The sequence below is a fragment of the Haliotis cracherodii genome, unplaced genomic scaffold, assembly GCF_022045235.1.
Source record: "Haliotis cracherodii isolate W230 unplaced genomic scaffold, xgHalCrac1.p SCAF_12, whole genome shotgun sequence".
Classification (NCBI taxonomy): Eukaryota; Metazoa; Mollusca; class Gastropoda; order Lepetellida; family Haliotidae; genus Haliotis; species Haliotis cracherodii.
Window position 1 is genome coordinate 41,057,139 of NW_027266267.1, and position 24,906 is coordinate 41,082,044.

Below are 24,906 nucleotides of genomic sequence, written 5' to 3' on the forward strand. Positions count from 1 at the left end.
AGCCATGGCTAGTAAAAATGCTGCTTTATGGGATTTTTGGAAAAGAGTAGTGTTTCCAAGTGTTTGTATGGAGCAGCTAGTAGAGCAGACAGGACAACTGATATATTCCATTTTTGGAAGATCCGGGGAATGCCAATATCCTCTAGGCTGAATCCTTGCATGAGTCTGTTAAGCACCGGATGTGTTCCTGTCATTAATCCATCGAGCTGGAGAACGGAATGGAGGGCGGGTCTATATCATTCAATGGTTCCATGTCGGAAGTTATAATCCTGTCATAGGTGTAGAAGGAAATTCGCAACCGTATATTCTGGCTATGATGTAATAGAGGTAAAGGATTCGCAGGAATTATCAAACAATAGTTATCATTGTTAAGCCCATCTATTGTCATAAAGGAGAGATGAAGACAATCTCATCATTTAGCCACAGCTGAAGAGGAAGATTCGGAGAATCCGGAGGCCTGCATTCTTTTCTTGACAGCTTCCAGGTGGTGAGATTTGGGTTGGGAAGATTCCCGTAGCCATGGTCCGATCTAGGTTGAAAAAGAAGATCTCTGCGGAATGGTATGAGAAAATTCTCGTTCACGATTTTGAGGTTGATAATTCTCATTTCCAGGGTATTCTTCTTTGGTACCAAGAATACAGGAGAATAAAAGCCCTTGCTGATATCCTTGTAGTGGATACTGCCTCCGGCTCTTTTCTCCAATAATGTGTTGATGGCAGTCGAGATATGAGAAGAGGTTGGGTCTGGGAGTGTAGTTTGTAGCCATAGGTCAACATCAGTTCCCACAGGCAAAGTGACCTACATCCCGTAGGTTGAAATTGTATATATTAGATCTATGTATCTATCGAGTGTTGTACGCTATAAATCACGTCGTATATCTATCCCTTCCCCAAATTCAGGTGAACAAACAGGTATAACAAACTTGGTCGATAAAAATATGGAATTTGAGATAAAACTTCGCTAGACATTATGATTCACCATTTAAATTGTATTTCCTGCTCTCCAAGGCATTGTTTTATATGCAGAGGTTAAGATTACAATGTGTATTTTTCGTAAACTAAGCCTCTCTTAGAAACTAAGTTGTCTCTTTAAAGGTAGCTTGGAATTCTGCAGAGCCTGTGCCGCCGGTTTGCTTATTTGTTGTTTAACGCCTCACTCAGCAATATTCCAGCTATATGACAGCATTCTGTAAATAATTGAGTCAGGAATCCAGTGATCGATGCTATGAGCATCGATCCACGCAATTGGGATACGATGACATGTATCAACCATGGCAGCGAGTCTGACCACCTGATCCCATTAGTCGCCTCTTAAGACTAGCCTCGTCCCTTTTTACATCAGGAACTACCCCAGATGTTCACGGGTTCCGTGTGGTCTGTACGGGAGCCAGACTGTGGTAAGGCCGATTCCTTCACAATGGTTTGAGAGGCATCATGTAACCGTGAGGTTTTTTTCTGTAGGCTTAGACGAACGGTTGGTAGAGCTGTGCGGGGACCTGAACAGTCTTGCCACCTGTGGGGGGTAGAGCAGAAGTGGACGGTCGGTTGGTTAGTGAAGATATGCATCTGTAAGATCTAGGCTGAAAAGCCAGTCTCCCTTCTTCAAAGTCGGACGCAACTTGGGTAGCCCTTGGGTAATGGTAGCCATGCCTTGGCTGTCCTCACAGCTGGCTGGTCAGTCGGCTGGCAGCTAGCTGGGTAATTCTGTGGAGTCCGTGAGGATGGTTTGGGTCCCATTGGATTGTCAGCCGTGGTCAGTAGGCTTGGTAGCCGTTGGTGGCTGGCCCATGGAGTCACGGATGGATGGCTTGACGGCTTAACCGTCGGGTGGAATTGATGGGGCCATACGGCGTCTGGCTGGTATGGTTGGTTGACGTGGACAGCCTGTCCATGGATATCGTGCGGCTCAGCTTGTAGATCTTGTGCAGGTCTTCCCTCTGCACTTCGTGCAGTTTACATGATGATCTCCCATGATCATAAATCGATCACACTTCTTACAACCGGGGGTGATGGGAGACTGCATGGCGACCTCACAAACCCACCAGCTATACTCACGTGCATGCAGTCTCTTTCAGCAGCACTATTACTTCAAATATATATTTATTCATATGTCTGTTACGATAGCAATCTTATTAAAATAATCTTAGGTTAATGTGATCTACTACCATGTTACCATGTGCTAGATTGTCACTACTACTATAGTAGGTGTTGACTCTAGCACACACAGGAAAAAAGTGATATGGCCGCCAATGTGACGTCACGGCATGGGTAGTTACAAAACTACTTGGCGGCAACTAATTGCTTGTAATTTACAGTGAAGAGGACGTCTGTTGAAAATCTGAAAATTTTAGTTAGTGTGATTGAAGCCAAAATACAGGATTTATGGAAGATATGTAATAGAGGTAGAAGTTTCATAAGAATTATACAGGATTTATGGCAATGATGCGATGGGAGGTACGTGTCATAACTGGTTCTACTCATGGCTTGTGCTGCAAGCCATGCACTTTAGCAGACAACTGTAGAGAAAAGTCAAATCAAAGATATTCAAACCTTCACCATTGAAGATTTCAATCTTAGCCAAGATCCCGGTCTTAAGTCTAAGCTGTCTTTCAATTGTGCCAGAATCAGTGGAATAGTGAGTGAGTGAGTGAGGATGGTTTTACGCTGCATTTAGCAATATTCCAGCAATATCAAGGCGGGTGACACCAGAAATGGGTTTGACACATTGTACCCATGTCGGGAATCGAACCCGGGTCTTAGGCGTGACAAGGGAACACTTTAACCACTAGGCTACCCCACCGCCCCTACAAGTGGAATAAGGTATGTTGATTGTAAAGTTGATTGTCAGCACCTGAGATTGATAGTAACTAAGGTTGCTCTGTTAAGTGGGCCCAGTTGATTAAAGGCGTTACAGGAAATTTTGTTTCACGTGCTGCAGTCATAATTATGGTTATGTAAAGGAATGAAGCATCTGCAAAGTCACTTGAAGTCAACAGCTGGTAGGGATAGGCAGGCTGACAGACTGCCATGGGTTGCGCCTTGTTATCATGGAAGGATTTGAGAAGAATATTATTTGCCCTGTCACCATGCTGCAGGATCCGTATTCCATAATTAAGGAATGCACAGAAGCATTTTCTAGTTTTACAGATAGAACTCGGGCGTTAATGCTGACAGGATTTTCATGATCAGAGGTAAAATTCAACATACTGGAAGATGGATTTGTTGGGATGACATGTAAATGAATCCATAACAAACTTGTGGTTTAGAATTGTTCCCAATGCTATTTAACAGTACGGATGCAAACCAATGATTCTTCTCTTTTTGTCTGTTTTTCCATTACAAACAAAGTTACATACAACATGATTCCATTTCATTTTATTTCAAGGATCTTTGAATGAAACATAAAGGAAGACAAGTTGAACATGAAGAGAGGTTAATTCCTATATCATAAAAAGTGTATGCCTTGATTAGAATAATAGCATTTTGTAGGCATGTTTTGTGAATGGATATGGATTACGTACCAAATATTACCAGATTCTGTCCACAGTCAGGGATGATTGGTCCTCCTGAGTCTGGTGAGCCTCTGTAACACTTGTAATGACCTTCGTCTTCCCAAGTTACATCAGAGAGCACGAATCTGAACAGACCGGTTCCTGATGATGACACGTGTCCAATGAATCTCACTCTAAATGTGAACTTGTCACTGGCAGCTCTGACATCATTATATCCTGTGACATGAAGAAGGCATGTCTTTGTCTCACTTTTACAGACACTGAACTCACTGGTCCCAGGATCTGGGAGAGTCCATGACAACGTCGCATAGCCGCCAAACCTGGCATACTCAGTTGAAGTAACTGCAAAACAGAAAATCATGATGACATCACATGTATAACATCATATTAACTACAAAAATGTCAGAGCTTACACAAAACACATTTTTCTCCATAGGTCTGATTAGAGTCATACATGTGTAAATAAGATTATAAATTTGGCAGTGTTGTAATTATGTGTACTCCCTGTATTCTGCATATTTGTATATATTGTACTTCAATGATGTACTGACATTTTACTGTATAGTGTTGCTCTGAATGTAATGAACCTGTACAGCTGATCTACTCTACAGCGCTGCTTTCAGAGTGTGGACTTTTCTTTAATCAACTCTATTTTCAAGAATAAGCTGCAACTATTAACAGCTGTGGGATATGACTGGTAGCTTGGGTCATTTCAGTATGTTTTATGGAGTTAATTCGTTCAAGTCAGCTTACGTCCGATTGGTCTGGTTCAAATTCTAACTCAGCATTTCACATGAACACCATCCATTACACCTTGACCATGTTTACTGAACACAACCATCCTTTGCATAGAGTTTAAGTTGATCCACGAGATTATCATTATTGATGATGTACAGATTAAAATATAAAATGCTGCAAAGAGGGTTTAGGTGATCCTGGCACAGTCAGGCTGGTTAGGCTCATCATCAGCTCAGGGCCCTTGCCCCCTCTACATGCAGCCCAGACAGTGAATGGGACTTCTCCCAGGAACCGGTGCCTAGTCAAACCCACCCAAAACTTTTCGGAGAATGTGAAGACTCCCCAACACTGCAGCTTTCTGTGTATTACCCAGATTGTCAGAAGGGCTGTATTCCTGTTAGCAAACCTTGGTACTCTCTCAATGTCTGTCAACAGATTTGGAGGTACAAAACCTAAGGCACTGAGAACAAGGGAGAGTCGGACTACTTGGTACTAGGGATGAAACCATGACATTTCGAAAGCAAGGTCCGCATATTTGCCAATCTTGTCAATCACATTAGTGTCAAAAGGGAGAGAAAATTCAATGATATAAAAGATTTCTTTGGATTTATCAAAAAGGACAAGATCAGGTTTATTGGCCTGGATACATCTGAGGCTGTTAACGGGCCTCTTCCAAAGTATTTTGTATTTATCATTTTCCATGATGCCCTCTACATATTCCAGGTCGTACCATGGATGGACCTCTCTGTCATAACCACAAGCCTGGTGAAGACGGTAATAAAATGATCAAGACACTATCATGTCGCTTAAGATACTGTCTCATTTACATTTTGATGCAAAATCACACATTGATGGATTCGAGTGGGAAGTGACTGGTCCCGAGCAGCAAACAGTAAGCCTACTGTTTCACTTTTCAGGCCAGCCGACTTCATCCAAGCAAAGGACTCTGCAGGGTTGCTAATGTTCTCAACACACTGCACATAAACTCGATTCAGTAGTCCTTCAGATAGCCTCTCCTTGAAAAACTGAGTCTGGGCCGTTTTGATATGGCACTTTGGTTGGTTGACACTCATTTCTGTACCCTCTATCAGTACAGAACCATCAACAAAAACAACACTGACATTGAGATTATGTCCCTTACCCTTGGCTCGTTTATGAAAACAGTGGAATGCCTTGTTGTCATCATGAGTCTTGACATGCCTCACAAGATGATCGTCAGACAAATAAATGTGTGCAAAAATGCACAATTCAATTCTATCATGAAGAGCCTCCACATTAATCAAACCATGCCCTCCCATTATGATTGGTAAATATATGCGTTTGGGGGAAGAGCGAGGGTGGTGGGATCTATTGGGTGTCAATACCCTGAATATCCTTTTTTGTCCGATCAACAACACCAAAAGAATATGAAAAGACTGGTACAGCATAAGTATTTGTGGCTTTAACTTTATTGCGGGTGTTCAGCTCTGAACTCCAGATTTTCTTGAGTCTACATTTGTACCCTGCCAGAAGTTTGTCCTTGATATGTGCATTCTGGAGTTTGTCCCTAACCTGCATCCAAAAGTACATATAGGCCTATTATCAGCATCACAGAGCCAGAGGCCAGGAACATGGTAGAGGCAGTTATCACTAGCAAAGCAGAGGAATTGCTAGGGGCCAGCATCAAGGTAACCAAGGGCCAGCTTCACCTCAGTTGCCAGGAAACTGAAACCCTCTACTGCCATGAGTCGAGTTGTTGGTGGGGTGGAAACCAATTACCTGTGAGATACAGGGTCAATAATTACGAAATATTTCTTCAACTATTTCTTCAAACTATTCGGTATTAAGCTTCTCCAAAAACAGGGGTGGCTCATGCTTAAGGCAGCCAACGGTTTGGAGAAACCAAACATTAAATATTTTGAACTGGACATTGACACATTGCGAAATACAGTTCCTAAAAGAGGAATCTTGACAACAGCTCTGATCTGGCAGCCAGGCAGCAGAGGAAGCAGGTGCCACGTATACTTGGGATGACTGTTATTAGACTATGTAGAGACATGCTACTTCAAGAGCATGGACAGAACTTAAATGTGGTCTCTGAGATGTCTGTCCATGCGTCATGGATCAAGAGTTTCATGAAAATATCTGAAACAAGATCCATCTTGGGTACTGTAAAAGTAGTGGGAAGAGAGCCAGTCGGCGTACCAGGAAAGTATGATGTGGTTTTTGATGCAATCTCTCATAAAAACAACAGTTCTGTTCAATGTGCAATGGTACAACAGATTCCGGTTTCACCTGGGCATTAGTCTGCAAACTTCCAATGTTGTGAACCCCCTGGTTCAAGTTCAGAAAAAGCCTTCCAAATCAGGGTGGCAAACAATCGGAGTGTCTGATATTTGATGAGTATACTGTTTAGCATATTGGAAATATATTCAGGAACTTCCACAAGAAAAAGAAATCAAATTCAGAAAATTCAAGATGGAAGAAGAGAAGGAAAGATTAGGGAGTTTGCAAAAAAAATTACAGTGACGTGTTTGCAAAGGATTAGTTTGACCTTAGAAACACAGATACACTGTGAAGCATCGGATTCAAACTGAAGATGATGCACCTGTATCTCAGCCTTATCATAGAATTACACCAAGTCAATTTTGGGAGGTCAAAGAACACATCAAGAAACTGTTACAGCAAGATATGATCAGACCAAGCCATAAACCTCATGCACCAAAAAGATTTGTCAATTCGCCTATGCACAGATTATCAAAAATTGAAATCTAAGTCTTGAAAAGAAGCATTTCCTTTGGCCTGAATTGAAGACCATGGTAGCCTTTTGTTCTCCACATTGGACATGGCCAGTGGGTACAACCCAGTGGCTGTTGAGGACAAAGACAAGGAAAAGACTGCTTTTACAACTCATTTTGGGGTGTATGAGGAAAACTGCATGCGCTTTGGTTTATCAGGGGCTCCTGCCACATTCCAGAGGTGCATACAACATTGTAGACATTGAGAGCAGATATTTCAGATTCTGCATGCATACATGCATATGATATCATCATATTTGCCAAGTCATTCGAGGAGCATCTTGAAAGGTTGGAGGAAGTCTCTGAGATCAGAAGACAACATGGGTTTGAGCTCAAACCAAGTAAATGTATTTTTCTACAGAGAGAGGTGAAATACCTTGGGCATGTGATATCTGCTGAGGGTGTTGCAACCAATTCAGACAAAGTGAAAGATCTTGCAGAGTGAGAAGTACCCAAGAGAGTATAAGATTTGAGATCATTTCTGCAGTTTGCAAGCTACTGCAGGCGTTATTTGAAGAGTTTCTCCAAATGTGTTGACCCTTGCATAATGTAGTCAACAAGTTCAATACAAGCAAACCCCAAGGATCTTTAAAGTCTGCTTGGGATGATAATTGTCAAGGTGCCACCATTCTAAAAGAGAAGGCCTTGTACAGTATACATGACCAGGAAGGGCATCAAGAGAATGCTGCTTCTGGCCAGGCATGTACAAAGAGGTCGAGAACTGGTGCAAAGGTTGCACAAGGTGTGCTATTGCTAGGGTACCACAGCTAAAGATTAGGCCACCAATGGGTCGACTTCTCACAACGAGGCCATTAGAACTTGCAGCCATGGACTCTACTGTCCTTGAGCACTCTTCAAGTGGCAAAGAGATGTTCTAGTAATCACTGATGCCTTCGAAGTTTATAGTGGCAGTTCCTACCAAGAACCAAAAATCAGACACCACTGTCAAGTCATTAATTTCAGAATGGTTCCCTAGATAAGGACCACCCGAGAAAATTCATTCTGACCAAGCCGGGTATTTTGAGTCAGAGGTGGTTAGCAGTTTATGCTCTCTCAATGGTGTTATCAAGAGTCGCACCACTCCATACCATTCTCAGGGAAATGGACAGTGCAAGCGGTGCAACAGAACCCTACATGAACTTTACTAAAGTTTTAAAAAAAGGAAATGGCCTGAATACCTTCCGGAGTTGGTGTATTACTAAGACACTACCTGATGTTTTGTAGGCATCCACAGCTTCCAGTTGACAGTTTGTTTGGTGGGACTGCATCAGAATCATCTGATGAAGAAGTGGACATGCCAGAATGGATAGATCAACATAAGGAAATGAAAAAGCAGGGAAGCAACTCCAATTAGATGATCAGATGCCACAGCAAGAGAAATCCATCATGACAACATGCTCAAAAGAAGGTAACCGTTGGTTCCTTTGTATACCTAGGAATCGGCAGGTCAAAGGTCGAAGCAAAATTCAGATCACTGGAATAGTACCCTTTATAAAGTGGTAGTTTGTATAGAGTAGAACCAATGACAAGGAATGTATCAGACAAAATTGTTAACAGACCAAAAATGAAGGAGTGTACATCAAAAGGAGTTACAAAGGTGAAAGGAAAGAGCCAGCAATGGTCAGTGAATCAGAGGATGGGAAAGAGGAGGATGTGTGAGCAATCGGTATATCGCACAACTCACCGTTATTAACTGCAAACACAGTCAGATTACCCCTATTGACGCCTTGAAACGAGCTTCAGTTGACAGAGAATGGATACATATATCCAGGATTCGAAATTAACGGTCGCCCATTAGCCCGTGGCTAGAGTATTTCCTACAGGGCTAAGCACATCAGCAGAACGCTAGCCCGGGTGGCTAACTAACCTTAAAGGGGCACTGATCTAACGCAATTCCCCGGGACTGGTTGTTGCCTTTGTTACTGTTTTTTCCCAGTGAGTACCTGGATGTATAGCAGAAATCTAGACCTCTGCTGCGCAATTCGTAAGCGCATCAGTCACATTGATCAACAAAATGAAATACAGTTTTCGAGATAATAAGGAAATGTAGGTATATTTGTGGGTAGCATCGCTAATAGTGACGAAGTTTTGATAAGTCACTTGCTTGGTAATTTTGCTATTTTCATTTACACTATTTTGACTTGCAACACAAAGTAAATATTTCACCTGAGCATTGCTTTTTTATAGTGTGTATATTTTTTTACTGTCAAAATGTGTAACATTTTCAAATTTATTAAAAGTGACTAAAAAACATTTCCATTTGTATTATTATGTCAACGAATTCCAAACATTTTGATGTTTAATGTCACCACCAAGAGACTGAAAATGTTACGTTGAAAAGTACATGTCTATGTTGTTTGGCTTCTAATCTGACATAATAATCTGTTGTGATGTTTCTAGGCCCTGTTGATCATCTTAATCAATCTGGACAGATTTTTTAGTCAAAATGACTGAAATATTTACACATTTTATAAATTGCCTGAGAGAATCAAATTTCACAAATTGACGGTAATATATACACACTTACAAAAGAAAAGACCTGTGAAAACAACGTCTATCGTGCATTGAAGAATTTCCCAACCAAGACGTTGAGAAACAAGAACGAATCGGTTCAAATGAAGGAAAACAAAATGCAAATACCATAATTGCAACCTACCAAATTTATGTGTATACATTTTAGGAACTTCCTTCTTCGAGGAATGTATCCATGAATATCCACACAAAGGTACAATATCCCACTCGTCTGCAGCTGTACAAAGAAACTTATTCGATGTCACGTGTCTCTATAACAATCACATATTTTCAAAGATATATATCGTTTCGGGATATTATAACCCGTGTTCGTTTCTCAACTTATCACTTGGATTGTGTCAGGCGTTCACATAGGTGTCAAGTCTCAAGGGTTGGCTGAGAAAGCCCACGTGACAACTATTTTCATAACGTCCACGGTTCCTAAAAAATCCATTGAGTGATAGATAACAATGAGCAATCAATCAACGTATTATCAGTTAACCCTTTGAACAAAGTATGTTAATTTTACATCGGCACTTCACGCCATGATATGAGTGTATTCCCTTTGTTTTAGTAAACCTAGACATGTAAACACTCACTTTTGACATATCCACTGTGCAAGATAACAGTAATTAATCAATCAACGTATTTTCTGTTAATCCTTTGATGACTTGGAACGATCTGTTGATTTACAAAAAAAAGTAAATCAATTGATCATTCACCTCTTGCTGGTCTGCCACGTGCATATTACATAACACACATTTCACCTCACTTCAAACCTGGATTTAGATTGAATAATTACCCCAGACACAATAATCTAAGTGGTGCTACCACTAATTGTACCTGTAATAAATTCATTAACTGAGCATCAAGTGAATGACGACAAATACACAAGTGTAGGGTTATACCAGAAAACGTGGATGACAACAAGGGAGTAGTAGTCGTATTATCGACGCAATCCGAAATCCGAAAATGCTTTCACTGCATAGATACTTTTTTTTAGAATTAAACTATAACCATCTGGGGTATTTCCAAATCCGATGAGCTCTGCCTTTCTTTTTGTCTGTTTGTTTAGGCTGAAGAAATTAATTTACATGCGCCCTTTGTCGAAATCTTTATAGATCACAGTTAACCAATCAGTGTTTATGCAAAAATTCGTAAAACAAATATTGCCTCCGGCCTCCAATTGTATTTAGCTGTCCTTGCAGACGGTAGCCCAGTCTCTGGTCACGCTCAGTTGCGTTGCGTATCATCCGGGTACTCACGGGGGAAAAAACAATAACAAAGGCAACAACCAGTCCGGGGAATTGCGTTAGATCAGTGCCCCTTTAAAGCAGTGTTGGTTGAAGAGCGCGTTTTTGCGTCTTGGACGCACAAAAATAAGTTTGAACTCACCTGCGTAACATGTGTGGGTCTCATGGACGCAGTGACTGGGGCTATATTAATTTCATATCGAATTGACACTGTTATCGTAAATGCCAAACAAGACAGCGAAGCATGTTGATTAACACTTTCATTACTCTCTCCCTTTTTATGATAAATACCCAAACCGGTTTCTTGACCTATATCTATTGTCGGTTTTGCATGAATTAATTTTCGGTATGGTCCGTAGCTTTGGTTCAGCCAATCAGGTGCTACATATTAAGCAAGTCGGATATAGTCGTAATTAATTTAGCTTGCTGATTGGTCGAAAATATCCTGACCTTGTGTCAAACTAAAAATAGCCAGGCACATCAAGGGTATACTTCAGAACGTGGTAACAGTGACCCGCGAAATCGCGGTAGTTAATTTATAATGGATCGTAGTGGCGCACGCTTACAAACTTATCAAATATGTGATTCACCAAATGTTTGTTGTTCATTGGATTGATTGATGCTGATTTTCTTTACCGAGTTCGGTAAACAAAGTACCTGTCATTGGTGAATCTTACCGCAGTAAGTAAGGCTGTGTGGATTATATGGTATATCACTTCCTGTTTTGAATTTTGCATACGACCGAGGTTTGGTCAAGGGACTTCGTTTGAACAAATTGGTTCTTTTTCTTATCAATTTTGAATGGAGGTAGGGGTAATTCCACTACAAAAACATCCCAGGAACTGTCATCAAAAAAGTTGACGTGTGTACAAGTAGCCGTGACATACTGCAACGAGTCCTGTATTCGATCATGCGATGAAACATATCGTGCTTAGATTTGCATAAGTAAACAGTCGACAGGTTGTGTGGATTACGAGATTTATCAATACCGCGATACTGTATATGATAAAAAATGAATGCGAACACTTGAATGTACAATGATGTAAGCAGTTTTTATTTAGCAGACTCTGAATATTTAGTTATTCTACAACAGACTTCAGCAATCTGAAAAACAGTCACCTGTCAGACCTCCTTGTGGTCTTGATTGAAACCCCAGAGGTCATGTCATTTGATCCTACTCCATCTGTCCACCTATGGAATTCTAGATCTGTAAGGCCAAGGAGACCTGATTTTATGGAATCAGGAACACTATCTTTCAAATATGCAAATCACCTATGTCAAGAAAACCTTCTCAGACTTGAGGAGAGGGCTCACAATCTGTTGTCTGCTGCTCTAGTCATTGCAAAGGATGTTGCTCAGTCCGATAACTCTCCATCTGACTGTGAAGAGTGTTGTTAAACTAATGAATTGAAAGAATTTGCGAGAAATACTCAGTGAATCAGTGTTGTTGTTATTTGATGTTTCAGTGGCATTAATTTTAGAAGTTGAATGTGGTTGTGATGAGAACAAAGATGATTACTGTTCATCTTATTTTGTTTGTACAAGTTAAGTACCTGTCTCAAAAACCTCATGAACTCACAAGAAGTTGAACTTTATTAAACTTAATAGTTATGAAGACATGATTTTCAGACTTTTTTTATCTGTTGTGTAGTCTGGGCTAACTGATTTTCTTCAGGGCTAGTAAAGTTCAGCTGCAGTTAGCCCTGTGGACTGGATCACTTTTTCAGTTAATTTCTAACCCTGATATCATAAATGCCATACTTTGACTCGTTGAAAGTCATATTTGTTATAGTTTGACGATTCTATGTCAACACGTAGTTCTCATGATCACGAGCGTGGGAGCCTAGATGGTGACTGGTCAAAATGTTCCATGTGAAAAATAATAACCAGCAACTGTGATCAGCTGCTTTGCTTAGGGTTATAACAAGAAAGAAGTGAGCAAAGCTCACATACCCCCGTTATCCCCGCTGGTCAACAACAAATAGTAAATAGTTTGTTAATTAATGAAATATTACATATTTCCAACTGATTTTAACTTCAATGTTTTAAAAACTAAGATTGAGTTCCAGTGACAATTGCTCACTCCCCCCCCCCCCCCCAAAGTTCACTACGAGGAAGTAGAACACCATGAACACCTTTGAATAGAATTTGATTGAGGAGTTACATAAGAAGAATCATAAAAAGGACCAAAAATTGTTGATATAAAAACACATAATAAATGGAACAATATCATATAAGAAATCAATAAATTAATAATTTCCATCTAGCCTTAACAGATATGGTAAAGAATTCATGAATTCAAACTAACATAAAGCACAGATACTTATGATGATCTACATGTGTGGAAACAATTTTGGTAAATATATTAGCTATACAAAACCAGTCATCAAAATTTTAAAATTCCATCATGTTTCCATGAAAACAGCAAAAGAGAAAACTTTCAGAATCTTATAAAAGATAGAAAACAATCATAGTGGTTAATGTAGCAAGTTTGCTGAAGCTTGGATACATGATATTGTAAACATGGATCATACAAAAACTCAGCCCAAAATTTATGTTTCACCATGATTCCATGGAAACAGCAAAAATAAAAAAAATCTGAATCTTCAAACTAGCAAAAGGCTTAAGTACTCATTGTGGTGAATGGGTGTAGCAAGCTTGATGAAGCTAGGATGCATAGTTAAAAGTTATGGGCCGTACAAAACACCCACCCTAAAAGTTTAAGTTTCTAATGTTTCCATGGAAATGGCAAAACTAAAAAAAATTCAGAATCTTCAAACTAGCAAAAGGCACAAATACTCATTGTGGTTAATGTGTGTAGCAAGTTTGGTGAAGTTATGGGCCATACAAAAGCTCGGACGGAAGGATGGACGGACGGAAGGACGGACGGACGAACGGAACGCTATATACCCCCGATTTACTTCGTAAACGGGGGTATAATTAGGAGATAAACCTACTGTGTTTTGAAAATTGATGTAGTCCCACTGTAGAATAGATACCTCTTTATTATAAAGCGCTCGGTTCAAAATTATAATAAAGAGGTATCTATTCTACAGTGGGACTACATCAAATTTCAAAACACAGTAGGTTTATCTCCATTCTACCATGACGGCAACAAGGCTTTGAAAACGGCGCTCTTTTGCAACACGTAATAACATTGGTGCACACGTCCGCAATCTTAGAACATTCCGAAAAGTGGTCACAGGTAGTTATATATGTAACAATTATTACTAAAGTTCAAGACTAAAACACACCAGTCGTGAGTAGTTCATAATAAGTGTTCAAAACACATAGTTTTAATCCAAAGGGAGATGTTTTAATTTCTATCAAACTGTTTTACACTCTTGTACACTGTGGACTGACTGTCGTTTCTCGGAAATTTGTGAGAGAGGTCATTTCTTGGAAATCGAACATGCCATCATTTCTATTTAAGGGGTGACAGGTAATAGAAAAAGGTTTTAAAATGCTAAACAAATATATTTCTACAGCAAACTTTATGAATTAACATTCTGATATACATTCATGTCTAAGAGTTATTAGATAGATAGCAATTACCCCCAGTAAACAATAATAACATCAAAGTAAATGCCTCTCCACCCCGAACTTAGATGTGGCAGAACTTGACCTACATCACAGTTACTCACACCTCACAGATGTCAATGGCTGACAATCATGTGTTTACATTAACTAGACCTGGTTAAAAGAAGCAAGATGACAACCCCGATCTATGATGTGGTTCAACATTTACCTGTAGATTTACTGAGATTGATCGAGCCTGCGGGTACATCCATATGATTACTAATGGAACTGAGTAAGACTGAACAGCCGCTGTTTAGGCTGCAGACGAGCCGGACATTTTGAAACGAGGAATCTGCATGGTGTGACCTGTCAATTTCACGATTTCAAGGATCCAAAGCCAAATAGTGACAGAACTTAGAAATTTCTGGTCCAGAAATAGTAGGTCGTGTATGATTTTCATAATTGTGCGTGTTCTGAAATGAATTTCATCAGGTTTCATAAGCTGTCACTTCAGTTGGGACATTGTTTTCATGGACTTTCGAAGGGGAGTGTTTTCTGATGCACTTTCAAATCCCCTCCTGCCAAATTCTAACGGTGGTGGTTGACAGAGATGGCAATGGATATCGATCAGAAAAAGGTTTGTAAACAAGATGTTGTCATGAATAAAATGTCTTCAGACACATTTTATTATGTTACATTTCACTTTTATTGTCGATTGTTTCAATAATGAAATTACCTGTTCGTGGGTTTCAGAAAAAGTTACCAAAAAAATAAACAATTATTATTTTCTCAACAAAATTTATTAGATATCACTCTTTCACTTATTTTGAATGTGTGAATCTTTGAATTATACCTCCCCACCCTGAATTGAGAACCGTCCTAACGTGTCCCGGTTGTCACTGTATCTGCACTGCACTGTCAGTTATGGCTGCCAAAGAAATTGTTAACAGTACAATGCTGTTAAAGAATTGCAGGAAACCAGAAGACAACCCAGTACTGTGCGTGTGATGCTGTTCAACATTAACATATTGACAAACTATCCCTGCTGGTGTGATGTTGTTTTTTCAAACAATTTTTATAATGTTATATTTTACTTTCATTGTGGGTTGTTTCAATGAGGAAAAAGCTTACATTGTTCCGATTCTGGTCACCATAGAACATTTCTCTAACAGTTTCATAAACATTTCATTTGTATGCAAAAGAAATGCCTTCGTTAAATCTTTTAATGTCATCATCGAAGCAGTCAGGGCTGCGGCCTAGAACGCCCCGTCTATTAATTTCACGAGAGCCCTTGACTCGACGTGTATTAGAGACCTGGCTGGTATTAGAGACCCAGCGTGTATAAAAGGAAATACAGATATGTTTTACAGTTCATATGGGGATGATCAATCGGCAGCCATTTTCTGTGAATCGATATGTAGGCTATCTATGTATTCATACACACGTTTTTTGTGAAAAGGCTTAATATATTTGAAAGGGGCTTCTGTAGCAAAAAGGAAACCTTTTTTTAACCAATCAGAATCAAGCATTCATCAATGTCATGGTAGAATTAGAAATATGGGGGCTCTAATTGGAATATTATTTTGGTGAAAAATACAGAGTTGAAAGATAAATTTTGTGGTTTATGCTGACAGTCTGAAATGTTTATATACGATAGATATATTTGTCCAGAATTTAATTGCCAATAATTAAGGGTGCATATAACACACGAGTGCGTATTAAATGAGAATAAATAAGTCTTGTGTACACTGGCCAATCAGAAGGGGTGCTATTTGGGATTGTTCACTTGCCAATATGTTAGCAAATATCGCTGTGGGCACTTATTACATCGAATATGGTATCTGGCAACCAATGCTAAATCCTTGAAACATGATGCTGATAACGTAATGTTCATGTCGGGATTGTGCCCTAAATCCTCATCAAAGTGTGGGAACTCCAGAGGTGTAGCATCGTGCGGCTTGTATAACTTCCTTTCATAGGTGGAAGAGGTAGACCTTCATCGTGCTTGAGTCTATGGATGTTATCCGTCGATTGGCCTAACTGGGCCATGGTAACGTATAATGAATATGCTGAGATGGAGCAGGTTTATGACTTCCCCAGTATTCCGGCATCTGGGCTGGTGAATCCTCTGTCACATGTGGCCGAAGTGAAGGCATAAGATGGTAAAGCTCTTCAATAAGTTCCACAAAAGTGTAGCCTTCGCTGTAATATCATTGGGGTGAGTTGTCTATCTCCTCCAAACCTCTTTGATTCCAGCTCTGAGTAGCCTTGGGTATCTCCATGCAGCGTTAGAAATTGGCACTAGTCCTATAGTCCTTACCAAACTGCCCAATAGTAAAGGTATCCTAAGGACTAGTTGAAATTGGCCCATTTTAAGGGTTTTGCTATATGTTATCATTATAAAGACTAGTGGACAAAAACTGTTAGTTTCTAACCCTGCCATGGGGGGTGGATAATCATATCCCTCAGCTTCTGCCCCATAGGGCTCGTCATCCTCCGGTGACCATGACTCCGGTATAATATGTGTGTGGCTTTGTAGCCCTTGGGTAATGGTAGCCATGCCTTGGCTGTCCTCACGGCTGGCTGGTCAGTCAGCTGGTTGGGAAATCCTGTGGAGTCCTCCGTGTGGCTGGCTTGGGTCCCCTTGGGCGGTCAAACGGTATGCCTTGGTCGGCATGATATGTCTCCGTAAGGTTTGTAGCCCATGTTTAACGGTCGCCATGCCGTGGCTGTCCTCTCAGGTGGCTGGCTTGTCGGCTGGACATTTGGCTGGGTAATCCTGTTGAGTCCATGCGACTGGCTTGGGTCCCGTTGGATGTCAAATGGTAAGTCGTGGTCGGTAGGCTGGGTGGCTGACCCATGGAGTCTGTGTGGTGGCCGTACGGTTTCTTCACGGTTGGCTGGCTGGACGGCTTATCAGTCGGTTGGAATGCCGTGGGAGGCAGGCCCCAGTGTCTGGCTTGTCTGGCTGGTATGGCTGGCTGGCTGGCTGGCTGGCTGGCTGGCTTGGTTGCCGTGGACGGCCTGTCTATGGATACCGAGCGGCTCCCGTATGATATTGTTTCCTGGTCTAGAGCTGGCCAGCTAGCTGGCTTGATGACTGATCCATGGGTAGGTGACCAGAAGCCATGCCGTGGTCTGTGGGCTGGCCGTGCGGCTCAGCTAGTAGCTCTTGTGTGGACAAAGATCTGGTAGTCTTTGCCAGAGCTACCTTCACGATCTTAGCATCCAAATCGGATAGCTAGCATGTCCTTCATCATCTACTGCTGTTCTCTGAGTAGCTGTTGAAGGAAACTCATGGTGAGTGCAGGAGATGATGGGGTCACTGGAGAGGGAGGTGCTGAGGTTGACAGTGATTTCTCAGTGGTAATCTTGTCCACCTCTCTCCTCTTGGCCTTAGTCGCCGCCTCTTCAGATGTGTGGGTGCATTGTTCACATCTCTTCTCCAAGTTGCAAGTCTTCCCTCTGAACTTCATGCAGTCTATACGAGGATCTTCCGTGATCATAAATCGACCACACTTCTTACACGGGGGTGGTGGGAGACTGCATGGCAACCTCACAAACCCAACACCAGCCATACTCATGTGCATGTAGTCTCTCCCAGCAGCACTATTACGTGAAATATATATTCAGTTATATGTCTGTTATTAAGCAATCTTATTAGAATAATCTTAGGTTAATTAGACCTACTACCAGGTGCCAGATTGTCACTAGCACTATAGTAGGTGTTGACTCTAGCACACACAGGAAAAAAGTGAGGTTGCCGCCATAATGATGTCATGGTTTGAGTAGTTACGAGACCACTAGTTGTGTGCAATTGACAGCGAAGAGGTTATCTGTTGAAAATCTGAACATTTTAGCTAGCGTGATTGAAGCCAAAATACAGGATTTATGGCAGATATGTAATTGAGGTAGAATTTTTGTAAGAATTGTGCTTTTTCAAAGCACATAACACGCGATAAATCTGTTTTTACACTATGAATCATAAACAACTACTATTCTTATCCTTTTTTAAACTCTGAAACGTGCAACACAGATCGTATTAGGTAGGCAGAGCATGTATACTGTTTTGTTGGTCATTTACCCCCTTTGATTCCACCTCTGCTAAACCACTGATCGCCTATAACGCTTATCAATTATTTTGACACCGAAGGCAGCATTTTAAAGTTTATTCTATAAATAAGAAGACCGTCATGATTGCGTATTGATGATTTAAAAAAAATAATTTGTTTGTTGTTTAACGCCGCACACCAGCTATATGACAGCGGTCTGTAAATAATCGAGTCTGGAGCAGACAATCCAGTGATTAATATCATGAGCATCGAAACTCGCAATTGGGATTGATGACATGCATCAACCAAGTCAGCGAGTCTGACCACCCGATCCCGTTAGTCGCCTCTTACGGCAGGAATGGGTCGCGGAAGCGTAATGATGATAGATTTGTTAATGTTTAATCATTTACAGCTGTCCGTAGCTTTAAAAAATTTAAGTTATATTTTTATATTTAGTAGCAATTTTTTCCCACAATTACTATGTGTATGGGCACTAAATATTGGTCAATGCATCAGCACAGTGTAATTGATCAAACTTCAATTATTATCTTTAGTTTAAACATATTTAACAATTATTATCTTTCACCTGAACATCAATTATGTGAATAACTAACTATTTGATGTCATTATTTAATGTTTGTATTCCCTGATAATAAATAAATAGATAAGATCCCTAACTTTTCCCAAAACTCACATGGACATTATCTTGTGCACTTAGTGGTTTGTTTCCAAACAAAACAATTCTAAAACATAATTGTAAATTAATATGAATATGATACATTAATTTCTTGTAACAGTACATGAAATTTCTGTTTGTTTAATCACAAGAACCATGGTAGTTATGAAGCTGGTGTTTATAAGAGAATGTTATCGTTTGAAAAAGGAATAGGGCAGATTGACAATTCTTGCAGTTCTGTTCTGTAAGAGAAAAGTACATTGATTATGTCCTTCCTTATGTATTTTGGGGGGGGGGGGTTTCTCACCAATGAAATTATTAGTCATTAGTCTGCAGGACTGCAGGACTGCAGGACTTTCCAGGTTTGTTACAGTATGTCGGATGTCTGATAGTGAGCCTCGTGTCCATGAACCATTGTGGACTGTGGTCAATAAGTTTTTGTCTATCAGTCAGTAGGACGAATACAAAAATTGAAATAAATGCAGATCATCACCAGCCTTGGATCTAACATTCTTGATAAATTAGATGGGTTTCACAATATCCAGTTTGAAAAGGTCTTTGTCATGTACCATATGTCTTCTGGATGGAGTGAAAAGATATGTGCCTGTATACATAATGTACTGCTGCAAACCTGTTTTTCATTTGTATGCAATGACCGTATCAAAGCTTCCTCAGCTGGTGTGTATATAAGTGCCCCTGCCTTCATGAAACAATAATTGTGAAGGAAAATCATATTTTCAATCAAAAACATATTTGCCTTTCCTTGAATACTCTTTGGTTAAGTGCCAAAAATTGTCAGTGTCATTAAATAAAAACAAGCGGAGAGTTTTCTTTGAAAGACCTACGTCAAACCATGTGCATGACAAGTTTGGTAGAATTATGACTTTAAAAGCCCTCATTTCTGAGGTGTCCATATTTTTCATTCTTTTTCTATTATTAGGACAAAACATAAGCCATGTCGATCTACCTGTTACGTAAAACAAATTCTTGTCTTAAAATGTGAAACGGAATCATTCAGACAAGAATTTTTTTATCCCATCATTCACGAAATCCAATTGAAATGTACTGTAGAGATTTTTGTACCCAAACTTTCTAGTGATTTGGTACCCAAACAGGTATGTGATTTTCTCCATCTATCTAGAAAAACTTTGTTTAAATTGCAAAGATGTACATCAATTTCAGCATCATAAAGTTAATTTATAGTCATTTTCCTATCAAAACAATACAATTTACTTAGCTTTAACCAACTTAACTGGCCTCTTCTTCAGTGACAAGACATCACTTTTCTATCAAAGCCCACTTGAACTCAAGGAAATGTTTTATTATATGTTCTGCTCATTTACTATTTTCTCTATATACATGAAAACATAATATAATTACAGATCCATTGTCTCATTTTCTTTGGTAGAAATTTACATAATTTATTTTGGGTACAAAATCACATAGAGCCTATATATACATCCTCCATCCAGTTGCCGTGTTATTCCAAATCTCAAAATTCCAAAATTCTATATAAGCAACCCCTAAAGCCCCCTCTTGGGTGGCACAGACCACTTTTGCCCCTTTAGGAAACACATTAAATGGCCTGGCCGGGCCCGTGTGTTTTATTAAAATATGCATCAGGCAGTTGCAAATATCTGATGACATTCAAGTAAGCATGAAATGTTATTTTGAAACAATTTTTTTCACACCCATTTGTGTGCGGCTGATCTGTGCCAATCCATGATATCTGGATATCTGTAGATCCTTGCCCTTGCCCTCGCCCTCGCGAAGGGGGAAAACTATTGGTGGACAGTAGTTTGCGCGGAAACGATTGGGCCAAAGGGAATATATGTCCTCTAGGTCCGGTTGCACATAATGAAAGTAAAAACTGGTGAAGGTGTTCTGTGAGGCCCACTGACAACTAGATACCACTTGATCTACTGAGACTGATGTCCATGAAGCGAGACTCACGGCTAGAGCTCTTATCTCATGAGCTGAGCAGGATCCAAGACGTGGTGTGGAGTTCTGTGCATTATGTTGAAAAACAGCAGGCGTAAATCGCAATCCATAGCTGTAACCAGGTCGAAAGGGTCTATGATGTCGGCGTTGACCTCTGCCTCCAGATCTTCCAGGGCAATGGGATCCTCATTTCTTGTAGTCTGGCTGACGAAAAGAATCTTGAGAAGATTGGCGCTTGTCGTACCCTAGATTCGGTTGGAATGTATCCTTTCCAGAGGTTAAAAACTTCTTCTTAGCAAGATGTTTGTAAGACGAGTCTTTCTGGTCCCAGGAACGCTTCTGGGGGTGGGAAGATCCATGAGACTGGGCAGCTAGGCTAATAGATGATGCTTGGAATCGTTACGTGGTATCTTGCCTGACTTCGTCTATTGCATGTCCCAGTTTGGCCTCTTGGTGTGGTTGGAAATGGCTTTAGAACGAATCTGAACTTGGAGTTGTTGACGCTGCAGCCATAATAGCTGTGAAGACATCCAGGCTTGGTTGGAGAGTTAGTCTTACAATAGTATCTAGTGGACTGTGAATGAGTCCGACTTGATCAGTCCTAATAGTCGTAGGCGTATCTCCGATTATGCTTTCATACAAAGTTTGTAATGGTGGAAGGATATGTCTGATTCTGGCGGGAACCAGTTGATATAAGCGCCAATGTCCATAGAATATATCTGGAGACCCATGACAGATCCTTAATCCACAAAGCAGGTAACATGACATTAGTACTTGCGTACTAGCTTCAAGAAATCTTCATCCAATCTTGGATAATCCGGAAGTGGAGCATCATGTGTCTTGTATAACTTCCTTTTCAATGGCGGTAAGGGTAGTTCCTTATGTCTAAGCTTGAGCAGATTTTCCGACATCTGATCTACAACCTTGCCTGCATAGCTCGGCCAAGGTAATGTCTGGTGTATGTGTTGAGAAGAAGTGGAAGCATGACATCCCCCATATTCCGGCATATGACGTGGCAAATTGTCTGTCACAGGAGGTTCGAGTACAGGCATGAGGTGATATTATTCCTTGATGAGTTCTACAAACGTTTATCACTGCTGGGACCAAAGCGAAGATCTGTCTGACCGTGTATCACGGTTGGGAAAAGCCTGCAGGCTTATACCCTGCTGGTCGGACTGCTGATCGGTCGTGTAATAGAGGAAGTAATTTTGTAAGAACTATAAGATTTCATGAAATCCATCTACCTGTTTCTTTTTTCTTTTTATTGATTATGTAATTGGAAAATTATTTTTAAAAAATCTGTCTGATTGGAAAATTATTTTTAAAAGATCTGTCTGACCGTGTATCACGGTTGGGAAAAGCCTGCAGGCTTATACGCGGCTGGTCGGATGGCTGATCGGACTGCTGATCGGTCGTGTAATAGAGGAAGTAATTTTGTAAGAACTATAAGATTTCATGAAATCCATCTACCTGTTTCTTTTTTCTTTTTATTGATTATGTAATTGGAAAATTATTTTTTTAAAATCAAAATAGTATCTGTTTTCACCCATTTCGTGATAACATCGGCTGTCCGCTCAGTAACATGAAGAAATACCTTCGTTTTCATAGCTTCGTATGAATAACACGTTCGTCAAAGAATGACAAATAACACATCGTAGAAAGCTTGGTTTTTTTATCTACACGCTTGTAAGATCGCCTGGAGTCTTTTTGTAGCTGTATCATGTGATTTATTGGATAAATATTGGTTTCTAATCAGGCTTTCTTGTCGAAATCTGCTACAAGGTTTGTGATTGGTCAAATTTGAGCATGTGACCTAAGGCCAATCAAATAACAGCTATCGTACTATCCTTGTGTATGATGAATTTCAGATTTTGACAAAGGATTTTTGTCAAATCATGTTATTCTGAACGTTTTAAACAGGAAATCGCGATCTATATTTAAAATATGGAGCTTCGTTAATGCGTGTGTTACGGGATGTGACAAGCACTTTTCATGCATATATCCCGAGAAATCAAGGAAACAAAAGCCGAGATGTCATTTGACTTACATTACATCCGATCGCACGAAAAGATGGAAATAATAACTTAGCTGTAAGTTTGACAACTTTTAGACATATTGGTGTGGAAATTATTTATGTATAACTTTGTATACTTTATTTAAGTTTGCCTGAAACGTTTATATTTTGCTCTTTGACATGTTTGAAGTGGACCCGTTGTCGAAATGTTCGTCCGAGAATTGTATTTTCAATAACATTGCAGGAAATACCATATTATCTTGAGTATAGTGCGCAGTTTTAAAAAAAAAAAAACCCACAGCTGTGTAGAACGGCGTGCGCATTATACATGCCATAATGAGTTTTGATGTTTTTTCCCAAACGCAAAGACATTACCATGAGCATGTAACACCAGAAATACCATGTCAATAAATCTGAATTGAAGTATGCAAATTAGCAAGATGTAATCAGAAAGATGACATATCCCCTCGGCAGCTGACTGTAAAGTAACCACAAGTAAATGTGCAATTCTCTATGTAATGAATCAAGAGTTGAATGTTCTTGAAGAAGCATACATTGTTTATCCACAAAAGATCCACCATGGTCGCATCCATATGAAATGGAAAGTAAAACAAGTGTGTTTCTGTGGGGTTTTTTATGCTAACAAATGACAAATTACAAGAGACAATAACCAACAATTTTAATTTATCGATAAAAAATTAGACAAATTGAAATGGAATACGTATTTCAGACATTGTGAAAAGTGATAAATTTAATAAATGAATGATATTACAGGTAGGTCCATAAAAATATATACTATTTTGACGTGACTACGTCTTGGCCGGTTAACCGGCCATCGGTGTCTGGGGACTCGATGCTTCTTGGCCGGAAAACCGGCCTACGGTGTTGAAAGAGTTAATACCTGATTCTAAAACAATGCCTAGCAGAACAAAAAATACAATTTAAACGGTAGATCAACATGTCTGGTGAGTTTGTATCTCAAATTTCAAATTTGTACTGATCAAGTGTCTTATCACACCTTCGTTGACCAGAATTCGCTCAAGGGGTATGGTGTTATTTTTTTGGCACCTAATATTTTAATTTTTTAAATTCTTTTTAAAATACTGAATCCGCTAGGGGTGGTGCGCATTATACTTGGGTGCACACCATACTCAAGAAGATACGGTAATGAATAATTGTTAAATCTATCGATGAAAAGTGACAAGAGGCCAATAGGGCCTGTATCGTTCAGCTGGATATTTACGCAATCATGACAAAATATACATCTTCATTGTACATGTATATAATACTGCAAATATTTCGTAATTTTGACTCTGTCAGCATTTAAAATGGGTGGATGGCAAATCTGACAGCATGAACGTGTATTTCTCTACATACAAATGTAGCATAAAGATCTGAACTGTTTCTGTCAAGGTTCTAACTCCTTTGGGAGTGCCGGATAGATGGACAGAAGGGCCAGTCCTGGTAGCATATTTGCAGACCCGTGAAGATCTGGGATAGAATAGGTCTTCAGCAACCCATGCTTGCTGTAATAGGCTACGTATGGGATCGAGTGGTCAGTCTCTCTGACTTGGTTGATGCATGTCATGGATCCCAACTGAGTGTATCAATGCTCATATGATATCAATCACTGGATTGTCTGGTCCAGACTCGGTTATTTACAGACCACTGTTATATAGCTGGAATATTGCTGAGTGTAGCGTTAAACAACAGCAGCAGCAGTCACGTCTGACAAAAGCATGTGCTAAAAGGATATATCATCCAGAATGCATTTTCATACTAACACTGAAAGGATTTCCAGTGGCTTTAAGTTGTTTCCTGGTCCCTGGTTTGATTAGCTAAAATGAAGTTAAGCTCATCTCTGGACATTTGGTCAACGACAATAAAGTGAGTATGCTGCACATCCATGCAATC

General features: G+C 40.0%; 1 protein-coding gene across 1 annotated transcript in view; it reads right to left on the bottom strand.

Annotated features, from left to right (window-relative positions):
- Nucleotides 1-24,906, bottom strand: part of LOC139457382 (scavenger receptor cysteine-rich domain-containing protein DMBT1-like) — a 148,941-nt gene that overhangs the window by 120,782 nt on the left and 3,253 nt on the right. The window contains exon 3 of the mRNA XM_071238787.1: nt 3,521-3,853. Coding sequence (XP_071094888.1) covers nt 3,521-3,853 — 333 coding nt within the window. The remainder of the gene's footprint in view (nt 1-3,520; nt 3,854-24,906) is intronic.